Consider the following 15,192-nt stretch of genomic DNA (forward strand, 5'->3'; position numbering starts at 1 on the left):
TCTGTGATGCCCAAGCGATGCATGACAGTCTTCGAATCACCATCGTGAACCCTGCCAATGGCGCAGAAACCTAGACCTTTAGCTGGGCCGCTACTGGGAACTAGGTCACTCCCGGACCCAATTCCCTAGTCGTCCACCGTGAGGTTCTCCACAAACTCTGGGGTGTCAGCAATTTTACTTCCCACCAGAGCCATGAAGGGATCACAGCTCAATGCCCAATGACGACACTGGTTAAGACACTACTACACCGCTCTCGCCGGGCCATCAGAATCGCAAATGTCAACCCAATCATGCTCATGGAATATTAGAATATTCCTTCAAGGACTCCTAGCCCAACCAACCCAAAGCGGTAAGCATCATACCATCGTCAGCATGAGCGCCAAAATGAAGGCTATAACTGTCTCAAGTTGATGCCTCACGTACGACATGTTGGCATCAACCACAGAATATGAAAGGGTTGGCTGAGGACAGGAACTTCCATCCTATTGGCATGCTTCTCAATCCCGGCAAGTGGGTTCAGCCCCTCATTTATCGATACACCGTTGTTAGTCATCGTATGCTACGTAGTTATATGTGCTTCACATGAGTAGGCTGTGTTCATTTTGGTGCCTTTCTCATGCATTTCATTTTATTCGTACCACAGCTGTGTACCAGCTTGCTGTCGCCGTGCAACCTTGCGGCTAGCTTCGAGACTCGTACTGTTCGAGGACAACTTACTATGATCCCTCGTTTCTTGGTGTCATCATACCCAACTCTCAACTCTTATATAGTATAGACTTGCCAAATGCAGTAACTCATCACTGTCTGTTCAAGGGTCCAATCAGAACCATGTCCCCCACACTACACCCGCCTAATGCCCCAGCGATTGAGCAAGCGTTTGAGTGGAGTCAACGGCCGAAGAAGGCGGTATGAGAGCCAGTGCGTTGGCAAGCAAAACTCTTACAGCTTCCCAGATCCCGCTTGGGATCGCCTGGAGGGTTTCCCCACCGAAAATTCTCCCAATAGCTATGTATCTGAGAGGACAAGGACATGGTTCTCTTGTGATAACACTACATTCACGATGAATATGTCTAGCAAAAATTTCAAATGATCAGCATCTTTTAAATTTGTGCACTGACCGCGTCCCTTTCTACTGCCCAAGGCAAACCCAGGCCCGTTTGTGAAGAAAGAAAATGTCTGTGAAGTATCTCCTATGTCTCCTATATCTCCACCTTCTACCTTCCTACGGTTGTGTTGAAGAAACTACCAGACCCTCTTATCGTATTGTATCATCAGGGTACAGGCCCTAAATTAGTAGCATATCCCTCAGGCAGAGCAGATCCATATAATGTGGAAGGGAGATGCAGAAAAGGGCTAGATGACAGCTGCTCTAGGGGTTTTCGAGCCCACAGCAAGCATCACTTGTATATACACACTACCTAGGAGCCAAAGTTCATCCTTACAGGAAGTCAATCATTACAAGGGCGGGTTGCATCGCCCATCAATTACCTCAAAAATATACACCGTCAGTCAGTGCAATATCCTAGACCGTTCAAACCGAGCCTAGCCACCAACTCAACTCATCAACAACCGACAAACACTCCCCACATTCAGTCCTCTCAAATCCGCATAATGCTGCCCGACCCCCAAAAACACCACGGGAATCCCCGTTGCATGCACCATACTAACCAACGTACCCACCATATCCCCCACCGTGTCACACTTGGAGATAACAAACCCATCCAATCCCCTCCCCGGGCCGAACGAATTGTTGAAATTGCGCGCCTGGGCCACAGAATCCGATCCCACCAGCGCTTCACCCACCATCAGGATTTTATCCGGGTTAGCGAGTTTCCCGAATTTCTCGAGGGAGGACATGAGCCGTTGGTCGTTGTGGCGACGGCCTGCTGTATCGATTAACACGACGTTGAATGAGTTTTTAGATGCGAAGGTTACGGCGTCGGCAGCGATGTTAGCAGCGTCTTTGCCGTAGCCTTTTTCAAAGATATCGACTTCGCCCCCTTCGCGCTTGCTAAGTTCCTTTAGATTTTTGACGTGGACGCGGAGTTGCTCGACGGCGCCGGAGCGGAAAGTGTCGGCGGCGGCGATGAGTACGCGGTGGTGGTTTTGGAGGAGGAAGAAGGCAATTTTGGAGAGGTTGGTCGATTTACCGACGCCGTTGACGCCCACGATGGAGAGGACGTAGGGTCGGCCGCTAGAGTTGACTGTTTGGATTTCACGGAGGAGGTCGAGGGAGGAGGTTGGTGTGAGGATTTTTGTAAGGGCTTTTTCCATGGAGGTGCGGATTGTAGATTCGATTGCTGGAAGGGCGGTGGTTTAGCATAACCCTAGAACGGAATGGAAGATGTAAGGGTTTAGCCCGGAATGAGACTGACGTACTTGTAAAGCTGCCTGTCTTGAGGCCAACGAGATCTCGTTCTACGCCCTCGCATAATCGTACTGCGGCTTCTCTTGCAACATTCTTCTTCAGGAGGTGTTCTTCCATCCCCCTTAGCGGTTTCGCAAGATCCTCCTTTGTCAACGTCTTCCCACCCACGACGTTCCTGAACAAGCCACCTATGGCTCCGAGACTGGATCCAACAATCCCACTTGAACCGACAGAGCTTTGCCTCTCCGCATTCTGCCCCGCTATTATAGCGTCCATCTCCTCGTCCAAGTCCTTCAACACAAACTGGCCCTTGCCCGTCTTCCGTCCCCATGTCTCAGGCTTGATTTCTTCCAGCGTCTCAGTTTCGGAGGTTGAGTCGCGGGCGTCAGCTTGAGAGTAGTCAAGGACCATGGATGGATCGTCCTCTTCTGCACCGAACTCGCCCCATGTCCTGTTCTTCTTTGCAGCGCTTTTGCCACTGGCCTTGCGCTTTGTGCTTGCCTCGTCTCCAGATGATGCTGGGGCCGACGATACCGCTGTAGCCTTCTTCCTGTCTCTTCGAGAGAGCTTTCCACCTGGTCGCGCTTTCGCTGTTACCAAGTGGCTCTGTGCTGGGGTTGTAGGCCGCGAAGTGTCTGGAGTAGGAACCGGGGTAGAATCAGCTGAGGTATCATACAGCGGTCTCTGCGGCTTCTGTAAGGCCGGCAGCAAAGGGGGTTCTTCTCCCGCACTGTCATTCGAACTGGAAGGGGGGGTAAGCTTGACATTGGGCGCAGAGGCCGACCCATCGCTCGTCCTCTCCAGCTCTTGAATCTGCCTGTCAAAGTACGGACCAAATTTGTCGCAGTCCACCAGGCTGCTATGTTCCTTCCTCAACTCCTCGCCAAACAATCCCGTGAAGAGTGCACGCACATTGTCGAGGAGCTTATCTATCCACGTCAAGTGGACCAGAGATTGGTATACAGCCTGCCGCGCGCATCAGCACAGTACCGCGGGGGCATTCAATCCAACTAGCACACACGCCAAACAGCAAGCCAGCCACATACCACAAAGATTAAGCCCAAGTCCTTCGCCGTCGTCCACTTCAATGTGTACCCCTCTTTCCTGTACGTTGGTTTCTGGCCTGTGTCTTCTGACTGCGGTGGTATGCGCTCCTCGATAAAGACATCGCGGATGAGGCTGTTAATAATATTTGGCCCGATGGGGGCGTAGGTGCGTGACCAGAGGACAACGCCCGAAGTTGTGAGTATCTCGAATGTATCCAACATGTTTCGGTCTGCAGTGCGCAGTGCGCAGTGAATGATATGTGCTGTCCGACACAATGCACTGCACTATGACGAGGGGCAAGGTTGGGATAGATAGGGTTGAGTCGGGGGCGCGGACGGAAGTTGCCAGATCTACCTGGGCTGGGGGGGGGGAGTTCACCGCAGAAGGCAGAAATTCCGAGACCTTTTATTCAAACAAGACTCTTCTTCACTCCTTCCACGTCACTTCTCTCTCTCTGTCCTCAGACACTCCCGTGCAGGCTTTATTTATCGAAATTGTCTCCGTTGTTTCTGATACGCAGCGATTGACCGACACACGATGCAACGACCGGCGTACTCCAACCCGCCGCCGGCGCACTCACCCCCCCTTCACCACCCCGTCCCACAGCACGTTTCCACAGTCCCGCAACTACGCTCTCCACCTCCCCCCGTCCCACCTTCACAGCCCCAGAGCGGATATGGCTATGCGCAACAACAGCAGGCTGCCCCAGGCGCTGGTGGGCCCGGAGGGGGCTACATGCACCCAGGATTCGGAGGCTTCATGAACGATCCCACTGCGCAGATGGGCTTCCAGGTTGGCAAGAGCGCGGTGATGGCAGGCCAGGAGTATATGGAGCAGAATGTATGCCTTCCCCCTCCCCAGCGATTTCCTTTACCTCCTTCAGCTTCCCCTGCACGTTTGACATTTGAACGACTGATGACGTGTGGATTCACAGTTCGGCCGCTTTGTCAGCGTCTCTGCTCTAAAACACTACTTCAACGTATCCAACTCATACGTCGTGAACAAGCTCTACATTGTGCTGTTCCCGTGGTGGCATCGACCGTGGTCGCGGCAACAGCGCTTGTCCAACAACGGGCAGGATGGATACTATCTGCCTCCCCGAGAAGACATCAATTCGCCGGACATGTACATCCCCAGTACGTACTCTGTACCTCTCTTTCTCTCGCTCTCGCTTCCTCTTGCTCTCTCCCTCCCTATATATATATATATATATATATATATATATATCTGTATCTGTATCTGTATACATATCTCCCTTTCCCTTCCCCGCGCCTTTGAGAGCCTAGTAGTTTGCACACCCAGCCTAGCCGTCAAACAAACACACTCATGTGTGAACTAACTAGCTAATATTATAAAGTGATGGCCCTAGTAACCTACATACTGCTCTCGACCCTCCTCGCTGGCCTCCGCGGCGCCTTCCACCCGGAACTCCTCGGCTCCACCACCGTCGCCGCAACCCTTGTAATCCTGCTCGAAATCCTGATCATCAAACTCGGCACCTTTATTTTGAACATCTCTTCCTCGTCCCAAATCCTCGACCTCATCGCCTACAGCGGCTACAAATTCGCCGGCGTTATCATCTCCCTGCTCTTGTCCGAGCTCCTGGGCCACATGGGCGTTGGTGGCACCTGGGTCTCCTGGGTCGTGTTCCTATACTGCTTTGGCGCGAACGCCTTCTTTTTGTTGAGGAGTCTGAGGTATGTGTTGTTGCCGGATCAGGGGGGCCAAGGGGTGGGAGGTGGTGCAGCAGGGTATACGGTTGCGAGGAGTCAGCGGAATAGGAGGACGCAGTTTTTGTTTGTGTATAGTTATGTGGTGCAGTTTGGGTTTATGCTTTGGTTGAGTAAGGTGTAGGAGGGATTTAATGTGGAGGTCTTGGGTCACGGTCGTGAAGATGCTTGCATTTGATTCATAGGGGCCGGCGAGTCTAGGGTCGAGTCCCAAGGCAAGCCCGGGGAGAGATGTCTGTCTTTCAAGCATGGGAAAGCATGGGTTCAGGATCAAAGATGGGCTCGGGCATTGGTATGTTATGACATGGCAAATTAGGACAGTACAAGGAAGCTTAATACGTACTCCGTGATAGCTGAGGCGTTGTGCCTCAACTACGAATCCGTAGATATTATCGTTCAAACATTTCGATTGACCAGAACGTGGATATTTGCCTTGGAAATGGTCGCTTATCAACATTCTAAGAGCGCGGGTAGTAAATGCGCAGAGAAGAATCTCGGTAGATATGCTTCGTGCGCAACCTCGCAACACGCATCCATCCCGCAGGCATCCCTCAGAGGCCGCCTTGAGGCCCACCCTTTCCAAAACCCATAAAACCTCAACCTCCCCACCCAACCTCACCTACCTACACTCGCAAAATCACCGTTCATAGCAAAGCACATCATAAGGCACATGTTATGAAGTCGACTATCATCTTATCTACTTAATCTCACTAGCTATTTCGCGCCATCCCATCCCATCCCATTCAATAAACGTACACATCACACGACTCCACTCCACTCCCCCTCCATTTATCGATCCATCCATGCGTGCATCCATGCCCGACACCCAAGACTAATGCACCTTCCATTCCATTCCGTACACAGAAAACCCAGACCCAAAAGGTTGCTGGTTCACCCACCCCTAGCTCTCGCGAGCATTACGAACGCCATACAGACAGTTAAAAAAGGGAATGCATCACACCGATGACCGAGAGCAAAAGAAAAGAAACAAGAATAAGTATTTGGATGTGACTGTGACTGTGACTGACTGATAGGGAAAAAGCAGGAGGCTGGAGAAAGTGTCCAGTGTGGAAGAGTAGAAAGGGAAAACAAGCTTCTCCTTTGTACTCATACAGTTGGTAGGTAGAGGTATCACGAGAATATACACGAGCGAGGTGTGAGATGGATGGGGATTTCGCGTAGAAGGCTTCTTTGGGCCTTTTTCTCTTTCTTCGAGTCCGTCTGAGACTGTTGACTCTTGAAGTGGTTTCCAGAAGTGCACCCTATAGGACGCCTTCCCACATGCCGGGACCTTCGCGACGGAATGTCTGCGCTGCTTCGCTTCCACAGCAGGTTCGCTTCCTTCCGAGATCCTTCTGGATTGGTAATCGGCGCTCCGGCACTGTATGCTTAGGGGACTGCAGCCCCTTTGGCCCAGTGCAGGACGAAGGCGTCCGATCTCCAGAAAGGAGGAATGACTGAGCGATGGACCGATCAGGAAGGACAGTCATCCCGCCACGGAGGAATGAAGTAGAGCGAGAGCTATGCAGAAAGTGACGAACGCTATGCTGAAGATCAACAGAAGACCTGCCACGCTTCCGGCCCGACTTGCCCATTCGGCTATCGGACCGGACTGGGGTTGCTTCAGCATCATCGATGTGGAAGCTTTCTAGATCTGGCGATGACATTGGCTCGCTCGGAGTGTATTCATACTGCTCCTTGCACTTCTGCAACGCTGGATACGGAAGTCTCGCGTTGCGACATGTCGCCAATCGGGCCAATCGGGCCTGATTCGGCGCCCAGCCTGCAGACGAGACAGACGAAATTGAGGATGCACGAGAAGAGCGGGAGCCAGAGTCTGTGACCATGGACTCTGGGGATGATGCAGAGGAAGCTGTGGACATCGCCAAAGACGGTCGTCGACTTGGGAAATGATAAGCATCCAGTCCGTTCTTGATGCATGGGTTGAATTGGTCAACACAGGCGCGAGCCAAAGACGAGCTCTGAGCTTGGGCCATTGCGGTGCACATGGATGGTCGCCTTGATCCGAAACCCATAACACTCGCTGCAGGAGTGTTAGAGGCGGCGGACTGTGGCGTCAAAGTAGGTGTTGGCAACGGACCCAACCGAGCAAGAGATGGAGTCGGTGGAAGAAGGTCTGGCTTTGGCTCCAAGAAACGTGGTGCCTTATAGAGGCTAGGAGTAGGAGTGTTTTCCTGAGAGCTAGGCTCCACAAGCGGAAGAGGGGATCGTAGTGAATATTGGCTAATCTGGTGCCTTAGATCGCGGCGTGTTGGCGAAATTGGCGTTTTTGGAGCAATGTCGACGACATCCAAATCGGGCGTCAGGCACGGAATGATAGATCTCCAAGTGTTCGGGATACAAGCACCAGGAGATGGCGGCGGGTTCGAGGGAGTATGTCGCAAGACAATCTCCTGCCACCGCTCCCAGACAGGATCGGTAATGTGGAGCTTCCAGTTGACGGCGGCGAGGAAAGCCATCTCGTTTGTGTTAATCTCACATACCTTCAGCCCAGAGATCTTGCTCCAAGCGCGAGCGGAGTAGTTGCGGTCTTGCAGATACTTCGAAGCGAGGATGAGCGCAGCGAGAAACATGCGTCGGCCACACTGCAGAGCTCGGAGAGAAGCAACATCTTCAGGTTGCTCCATTGTGAAGTCGTGTTTCGGCACGTGCGCCTTGATTAGGATCAGGTAATACAAGGCGACCTGGAGGGTCGAGTAGCTGGTCCGAGATCGACGCAGCGTCTCCTGGATGAAGGTCCTAAGAGGAAGGACGCCCCGACCAGAAGTTGACTCGCAGCGGCTTGTGGGAACCGAGAGAGGCCATATTACCTCGACCATTTGAGTTGCAGAGTCTTGACCAGGAAAAGCTTAGCGATTGCAAAAGATGCACGAGAAGACACATGTACTAACCGACTAGACAATCCACAAAATTAACCTTTCGCTCGCTTTGCCGTACCAATTGAGGGGGGGGCCGATGGTTGATGGTCGAAGAAGAACGTCGGGGGTGCAGTCGCTGCTCCGCAGGTACAGCGATATCCGTCCGAAGAGGCGGAAGTAACCTCTCGGGAGCAGTCTCGCGACATCCCGAAGGTTGATATAGAGGGTATGTATTCACCCTGCTGATCGGCGCAAACGTACCGAAGCTGTTGGGATCTAAAGCAGCTCCGAGCCCGATAGGCCGTGACCTGTTGATCCATTCTTCCGACTCCCACCCGATTGGAATAGAGTTGGATGTGGATGAGCTGGAGCAGGAGGTTTGAGAGGCGGCATCTGAAAAAACCGACGAGGCAGAAGAGGAGGCGGACGAAGAAAGTGATGGGGCGTATGGATGACTTCTTGGAGAAGCAGTGCCAAGGATTTGGGTGTGAATGTCAAGGCTCATGTTGAAGAGGTAAGCTTCAGGAAGCAGCACCTCGTATAAGAAAGAGACAGTAAGGAGTGAGCGGAGAGGTGAGTATATCCTGCACCTACGTTTCGAGGATCTAACCCTAAGGCAGAGCAACGAGCCGTATTGCGAGAACGTGATCGAGTGGTCGTGGGGTGACCAAGAACTTAACCGATAGACAAACCGTACGGAAGTAAGCCCTATGCGCTCGTCGTATGATTCCGAAAAAGTGAAATTTCTTCGTTTTGCTGTTCCGCCTTCGGAAGCTTGATCCTGACTTCAATTAAAGGAATCCGGTCCTCCGTAGAATACGGTGGTCGAAAGGTTATTGAATAGCCAGATGGAAGATGGAAGAGGGCCAGAAAGCTCAGAAAGCTCAGAAAGCAGTTTCGGAAGTATTCGAGAGGATATAGGGGCGATTGACGATGGCTTACAAAAGGATGCTTCGTCCGGACAGTGGTGAAGTGTTCGAATTGGCTTCCAAGCGTTCGCCGAGGGGGACTCCAGTCACCGTCAGCCGCAGAATCACCAAAACAAGACCTTGGGGGAGATCTGTCGGCAGTACACTCCGAAGATTCAGCTACTAAGACAGCTATACCTGTCTTAAGAGCTGGGAGATCGAAGGAATGCGGCAGGACCTAGCAGGCGAAGCCTCCGTTGACGAAGGCCTTGTTTCCGGAAGCAGTGGTACTGGTGATATCTGGGCGACGAGTGACTGGAGTAGAGGAGAGCTTGGGGTACATCGTGACTATTTAAGATCGATAAAAAGAGGAGTTCTAGTGGGTGACGATCGCAGGTAGCGTGTCACTCGGCCGGAAACAGCTCTTAATGTCGAATTTTCGAGGTCGATGATGTATATGGAGTTAGTGGAGAGTTATTACTAGCGCGTGCGACATAAAGAGGTGAAGGATGGATATGGGAGTAGTCGGGAGTGTTGTTTGCAAGAGTGGCGGTGGAGGAGGGACTCGGTGAGGCGGTCGCAACTTCGAGTAAACGAGGCAAGGGCCAGCGAATCCGGAGATGGCGGTGGAAGGGGGAGGGTGGGGGGGAAGGGGGGAATCTGGTGAAGCAAATGCAGGTACTGGGCCGCAACGGGTATTAAAACGACCTCAGCGAAGTGAATGACTGTCGGGTGGTTATGAGTCTTGTAGGCGGCAACGGGGTGGCGGCAAGTGACGGGCGCGTTGTCGCTGCTGGCTAAACAAAGACCAGGTAACAAACGGAGGGGAGAGTGGCGGGTGACTGAAGGGTACGAGCAAGAACAAACAACGGAGCTGCTGTGGGTTCAGATGAGGCCCCAGGGCTCGTTCGGCGGTATTGAGGGGTTCATCTTTGCTGTGTCTTGGGGCTCGAGATGGGTTGGGGCGAGGGTATAAGAGGAGGCAGCCAACCCCCGAGAAAGCGTCGACTCACAGGGCTGGTCTGTGCAGTTGCCACCATACACATCCCTTCTACCCACGGCCACATTATGTCGCTCGCTGACTGGCACTCATTCTGAGATTTGCTATTTGCTAGCAATTCTGAACAGAAACACACATCCCCTTAACCCTCCCTATAATAATTATGGCCAGAGGTTTGGCAGTCTCCGTCGTTGCGCTAGACAGTCGATGAGTCTGTGGCAGCGGGAGCGTGCTGCCAGCTTGGTGTGGATGCTCGGCAACACCTGCGGCGGTCGCAGCAGTCAGTCGCAGAACACCTGGGCACCGCCGCTCTCTGCCTGGCACGCCTGGCTCAGCCCCCTACATTCCAGGCATGACGGAAGCACCCAACAGAATACAGGGGCTTTTGCTTGTGGATGCGCATTCTCGGTCGGCCTCGAAGACTGCCTCCCCAAACCGCGATGATGCTGCTCTCCGCGGTTTGCGTGCGTCAGCAACCGGCGCTCTCGATGGAAGCAGCAAACTGCCCTCAGCTCCGCTCCCGTTGATTGCGCATGCTTTCATGCCGCAAGCGACGGCCAATCATCGCCACCCTGGTCTCGACATTCTCCTCACTCCTCACACAGATGCGTGCCAAGTCCAGTCGGTGCACCAGACTACGCCTGAAGCGGCCCATTTAGCGTTCTCCAGAGCGTCCAATGCCCTGCTAGCGGCACTATTAGCAGCAATTACCACCAGGCTCCCGATCGATGCTATCGGTGCTCGAACAACCTCCTCCTGAGTTCCATCAGCTCCTGACAGGGCAATGCTGCAGCAATTCATATGGCTATGCGGCTGCTCGTACGCCAAAACGCCTCAACCCCAAACAGATGGACTGTACATGATGCTGCAAGCGGCGCACGTAAAGAAACCGGCGTCCCAGACAGAAAACTTTGTCTGATCACGACCCTCAGATGGATTTTGGAGAGAGGCGTGGGTTGATTGTGGGCCTCTGGAGTGGTGTGTGGAGTGAATGATGACACGCACCTGTGGCTTGCGCTCGGTTTTCCTGCAGCGCACCACAATCGTCGTCAGACGACGGAAAGGCCACTTCCACGTCCATGTCCAACCGCACAGCCTTTTCGTTGGGAATCTCGGGAAAAGCGTGACCCCGGAACTACCCTATAGGCCAGATCACACTCAGTCTGCAGATTTTTCTTTGTCTGCTTCCAGAAGGCCCTGATCTTGCCTCTGATTCCCATGATTATCGCGCCTCGACTCATCATGATTCGCAAAGGGTTCGATCGGGAGCCGACTTATTCCGGTCTCGCACCGCTCACAAAGAAAAGACAAGGAAATTCGCGGGTTTGGGCTGAGTCAATACCATCAACCTCCGACTCCGGGCTCTAGGCAGCTGGAGGCCCTGCCACGAGCCGCGGAGCTCTCCCGTCCAGACTTCTGCCTGCTCAAGTTGCTTGGCTCAACACCACGTCGAGCATTGGAAGGCTAGGAGTTTGAGAAAATCCTGCTCCTACCAACGTGATCTATCAAAAGGTTACCATCGGCGCAAATGATGTCTGCTGACTCCGTGATCAAAGACACGGCTCAGCAGAGGCGAGACTGGAGCCTGTCGCGTTGGCTCAGACGGTTCCAATGCCGAGCGAGGTGAAACCTCAGCCAGGGATGAAGAATGAAGAGTCATCGCTTCCTCCCTTCCAAATTGATGACACGACGGTGGCTAAGATTGGGGGGGAGGCGGCAGGGCGATGCGGCGGCAACAAAATGGAGCCTGAGGTGTTGAGGCGTTCGTTATCAGAAATGCCTCAGGCGTTGAGGTTGGAACCCAAGCACTCCATCATCCTCGAAGCCCAGGCCATGCTGCATTAAGATGAAGACACTTTGAGAAATCGAACATTTGTCAAGAATTGCGCTATTTCAAAACTAAGAATGAATAGCGCTCATTCTTTATCCAAGTGCTTCAAGATTTGAAGAGAGCAGAAGTACCAGAATGCAAAATGCAAACGACTACGCCAACTATGAGCAATCGGAAAGATTGTAACACAGATCATGATTGTACAAGATTTTGCCACCAGGGTTCGTAATCACATTGCACTTGTACTTATCACTGAACAGAACCAGGATTTGATTCAAGACAGATATCCGCATCCTCTTTACGTCCTCTCTTTGTCTAACAACGGTCCAAATGAATCAGATCCCCCTTATTCATATTCCAGTAAGCGCTAATATTTTAAAAAAAACAATTTGCCACTCGAGGCGTGAAATGGTATCTAGGTTAGGCATGCTCAGAACGCTCAGATCCATCCAGAGACGGTCGAGTTGAGGATTGTTCTGAGACGTTTAACTGTGAGACCTTCGTTCATTCGCTGGGGCCAGGGCTAAGCTTGCGCGAGTGGATTTGCTCCACTCCAGTTGGGGGGAAAGGAGCAACAGCACTTTGAGGGTCTGTTCCTGTGAAAGGACACGAAGTACTCTCGACTAGCTTCTCAGCATCACTGTCCAGAGCATCCGAGGGCGAGAGACTCTTGTCAACGGCATCTTTCTGAACAACACCATCGGGAGCAAGCTGCCGGAACATGTCCAGCGGGTCAAACCATGTTCTGACTGACTGTAGTTGGACTTTGTCATTTACTGTAGCAACAGTAACACCTTGGATGTCAATAACACCCCCGTGTGCCTTGGCCGTAACTTTCTCTCCTTTGCTGTTTGCAAGTCAGCAATGCAATGTCCACGTTGATAGCTGCTCCTTACTTATTGAAGCCCACATAGTCATTCTTCATCACCCCCCAATGTCGCCAACGGAACGCAACTTGAGGTGGGCCACTGTACACCTCGAGCACCTCCCAAGCAAATGTCGGCATCATCCGCTTGAAGGTCTTGTGCGAGGATGCGAAGTCTGAGTATTCGGGACTATAGTATTCATTCGGACTGATAATAGCGTTGTATGTTCCGTGTTTGAGCATATGTTCAGCGGTTTGCGGGTCTCCACCGTTTATCGCAAATGAGTAGTTCTTGTGATCAATAGTTCGCCAATCATCCAACGAGGACTTGAAGGATGCCTCCACTTCCCAATTCTTAACAAGGTTTTGGACGAGCTCTGGGAGTGATCTTGCTTCATGGGACATTCGCTTAGCTATTCACCAAGTGAGTTACTCGGCGGTTTCCAGAAAGTTTAATTAACTGAGACGAAACCCCCAGCGAACATGGGTAGGCTGCTAAAAGACAGCCATTCTCCCTAGACGGCGCGTCGAGATAGAATTCAGGAAAACCCAGTTCCAACAGGTTTATGGGTGACACACAAAGCATCCAGAGAAATCTGACAACGGCTTGTAGGTTGTGAGGTAGGCAAGCAAAGAACACACTCACTCTCTTCATAAACCTGGCGTGTTTTTGAGTAGTCTGGGGCTCTACCATAGCGCCATTTTGCTTTGGAGTCTTTTAGAACAGCATCAGGGTCTGTAAGATAATCTGGGAGCGCAGGGGGAGCTTCTGCTGGAGGTGGCTGAACATCGGCAGTAGCCATGATGGGAGAATATGTGAAGTCCTGGTGAAGGAAGAGGTGAATTGAGAAATTATGGATGGAAATGGATCTATGCAAGGGAATATGTATATATATCGAAAGAGGAATAATCAGTAAGAATATAAATTAATCGGTGAGACGGCACAAGGGAATGGGGACTAGTTGGAAACCGACTGGGTAGAGGGCTTGAAGGATCTGAGCTGACTGGAGTAAAGGAACCCAAGAAAAGGAGTTTATCAGTGGACCAGCAAAGATAGCGCAGACGAGCTGTACTAACATAGCTGTGGCCCTGCAAGCCAATTCTTGCCTTGAGTGTGGATCCAGAAATCCTGAATGACCAATCTGCACGCAGGGATGGGACTATTCAAGAGGAAGGCTGACCTCCCTTCCATGTTGAGCGAATTGGTGGTACATGGGACTTTGATCCGCCTATTAGCTTTCACCACAGGCTCTATTCCCATGCACTCTGCATAACCCACATGTGAAGTTCCACACATATAAGGGAGGGGAAGTGGGAGATACACGTGCGGAAGAGCATCCCGACGGGAGATCGGTGGGAGAAGAGGCGAGTGGGATCTTCGGTTGAGCGTGTCCCTAAAACAATGGGACCAAGGTTAGTGGAGGTTACGCTGGGATGAAGTTTGAGCTGCCACTGGATTCAAGCTCTTGGGGAGGGCTAAAACTGAACACGCCAAGCCGCGGAGCAGAAGGCGGGGTATATGGCGAACTTTGTAATATGATATTCAGAAAGCCATGATTGAGGTGCAGAATTTTGCCGTGATGCAGAAAGGCTAAAACTAGTTTTTCTAGCTCGGGGAGATGTGCAAGCTGGTGGTGATGCAGCGGAAGAGCGTTGTCTTAAGTGAAGCCTCTAGGGTAACCATGGTATATAGAGAGGTACAGGCATTAGTAGATAGTAGCTTGACCTAGTTACAATATATTATGAGATTCATCCGAGATCAGGAGTGGCGATAGGTAAATCTAAGTCATTTCCGCCTTAGTTGAAACAAATTTCTGCTCAACGCGACGACCTTGACTAACCCATTGGTTTTACGTGCATGCCCTCCGCTCGCCTTTATTCGTTCAAGGGACTGCGAGCGCCCCGGAGCTTCGTTCTGTCACAGTTACAGCATATCATAGGTGTCGAATGCCCTGCTCTTATAGACTCTCCATGCACATAGAAGACTCTAAAGGTTCTAGTCCTGATGTACAGAGCCTCATTTCTAGTTTAAGTGGCCCAGCTGGCCTGACTCATGATTCAGGGTGAAGGGATGGTGTTAAATATCTTTCTAGCCTTGTATGATAACTCAGTGTACAGTTAAAGGAAATTCGGCGTAAGTACATAGCTCTAAGCGGACATCCAGCTTCTCAATTTTGATAACCGTACTTTTTAGATCAGCTACCCCCGGCGGCATGACCTTATCTTCCGCCCACCTTCATGCTGAGAGGAGATACGCAGACCGTCTCATGGACTCACCAGTTTCCACTGACATTACAGCAAGTGGATGATGATGCATTAAGGGGAAAGTAAAGTGGTCAGCATGGAGGGTTTGGAAATAATCCCCGTTTGCACACGGGGCGGAACAGTCCGGACTCGAGTTAGGCGCAGAAAATTGCATCGTTATACTCTCACTTGTTCTAGAAACGGTTTTAAAGAATTGAATTTTCTATTAAGTGTTGCTTGTTGGGGGTCAATATGCAGTGAGCAGTGTAGTCCAGAAGAAGGGAATGACGCGAATTGGACTTGCTTCCCCGGAAATGGCC

At 51.7% G+C, this 15,192-nt stretch overlaps 4 protein-coding genes across 4 annotated transcripts; 1 reads left to right on the forward strand and 3 right to left on the reverse strand.

The window, feature by feature from the left end:
• Positions 1-1,359: 1,359 nt before the first annotated feature.
• Positions 1,360-3,722, reverse strand: BDR25DRAFT_269655 (P-loop containing nucleoside triphosphate hydrolase protein). Its single transcript, XM_033687170.1, has 3 exons — positions 3,415-3,722; positions 2,380-3,334; positions 1,360-2,300 (listed from the first exon to the last, which is right to left on the reverse strand). Exons 1-3 carry the CDS (start codon positions 3,634-3,636, stop codon positions 1,555-1,557), a joined length of 1,923 nt encoding a protein of 640 aa, XP_033542824.1. The 5' UTR covers positions 3,637-3,722; the 3' UTR covers positions 1,360-1,554.
• A 62-nt stretch (positions 3,723-3,784) lies between these two features.
• BDR25DRAFT_269659 (YIF1-domain-containing protein) lies at positions 3,785-5,528 on the forward strand. Its single transcript, XM_033687171.1, has 3 exons — positions 3,785-4,255; positions 4,350-4,551; positions 4,773-5,528. Exons 1-3 carry the CDS (start codon positions 3,953-3,955, stop codon positions 5,267-5,269), a joined length of 1,002 nt encoding a protein of 333 aa, XP_033542825.1. The 5' UTR covers positions 3,785-3,952; the 3' UTR covers positions 5,270-5,528.
• Positions 5,529-6,407: 879 nt separating this feature from the next.
• BDR25DRAFT_318114 (uncharacterized protein) lies at positions 6,408-8,529 on the reverse strand (the record flags this gene model as incomplete). Its single annotated transcript, XM_033691728.1, has 2 exons — positions 6,408-7,999; positions 8,058-8,529. The coding sequence occupies 2 exons, from the start codon at positions 8,527-8,529 to the stop codon at positions 6,408-6,410; spliced, it is 2,064 nt and encodes a 687-aa protein (XP_033542826.1).
• Positions 8,530-11,791: 3,262 nt separating this feature from the next.
• Positions 11,792-13,473, reverse strand: BDR25DRAFT_306448 (uncharacterized protein). Its single transcript, XM_033690628.1, has 3 exons — positions 13,275-13,473; positions 12,660-13,041; positions 11,792-12,610 (listed from the first exon to the last, which is right to left on the reverse strand). Exons 1-3 carry the CDS (start codon positions 13,429-13,431, stop codon positions 12,268-12,270), a joined length of 882 nt encoding a protein of 293 aa, XP_033542827.1. The 5' UTR covers positions 13,432-13,473; the 3' UTR covers positions 11,792-12,267.
• Between the last annotated feature and the right edge of the window lie 1,719 nt (positions 13,474-15,192).

The sequence above is a fragment of the Lindgomyces ingoldianus genome (genome assembly GCF_010093535.1).
Source record: "Lindgomyces ingoldianus strain ATCC 200398 unplaced genomic scaffold BDR25scaffold_36, whole genome shotgun sequence".
Classification (NCBI taxonomy): Eukaryota; Fungi; Ascomycota; class Dothideomycetes; order Pleosporales; family Lindgomycetaceae; genus Lindgomyces; species Lindgomyces ingoldianus.

Bases quoted from the DNA above. Each gene is read 5' to 3' on its own strand.
- BDR25DRAFT_269655 (XM_033687170.1), bottom strand. From the start codon at position 3,636: ATGTTGGATACATTCGAGATACTCACAACTTCGGGCGTTGTCCTCTGG. The intron at 3,335-3,414 runs GTATGTGGCTGG...TGCGCGCGGCAG, and splicing joins ACTTGGGCTTAATCTTTGTG to GCTGTATACCAATCTCTGGT. The intron at 2,301-2,379 runs GTACGTCAGTCT...CCGCCCTTCCAG, and splicing joins CAAGACAGGCAGCTTTACAA to CAATCGAATCTACAATCCGC.
- BDR25DRAFT_269659 (XM_033687171.1), top strand. From the start codon at position 3,953: ATGCAACGACCGGCGTACTCCAACCCGCCGCCGGCGCACTCACCCCCC. The intron at 4,256-4,349 runs GTATGCCTTCCC...GTGGATTCACAG, and splicing joins AGGAGTATATGGAGCAGAAT to TTCGGCCGCTTTGTCAGCGT. The intron at 4,552-4,772 runs GTACGTACTCTG...AATATTATAAAG, and splicing joins GCCGGACATGTACATCCCCA to TGATGGCCCTAGTAACCTAC.
- BDR25DRAFT_306448 (XM_033690628.1), bottom strand. From the start codon at position 13,431: ATGGCTACTGCCGATGTTCAGCCACCTCCAGCAGAAGCTCCCCCTGCG. The intron at 13,042-13,274 runs GTGAGTGTGTTC...CTTGGTGAATAG, and splicing joins ACGCCAGGTTTATGAAGAGA to CTAAGCGAATGTCCCATGAA. The intron at 12,611-12,659 runs GTAAGGAGCAGC...ACTTGCAAACAG, and splicing joins GACTATGTGGGCTTCAATAA to CAAAGGAGAGAAAGTTACGG.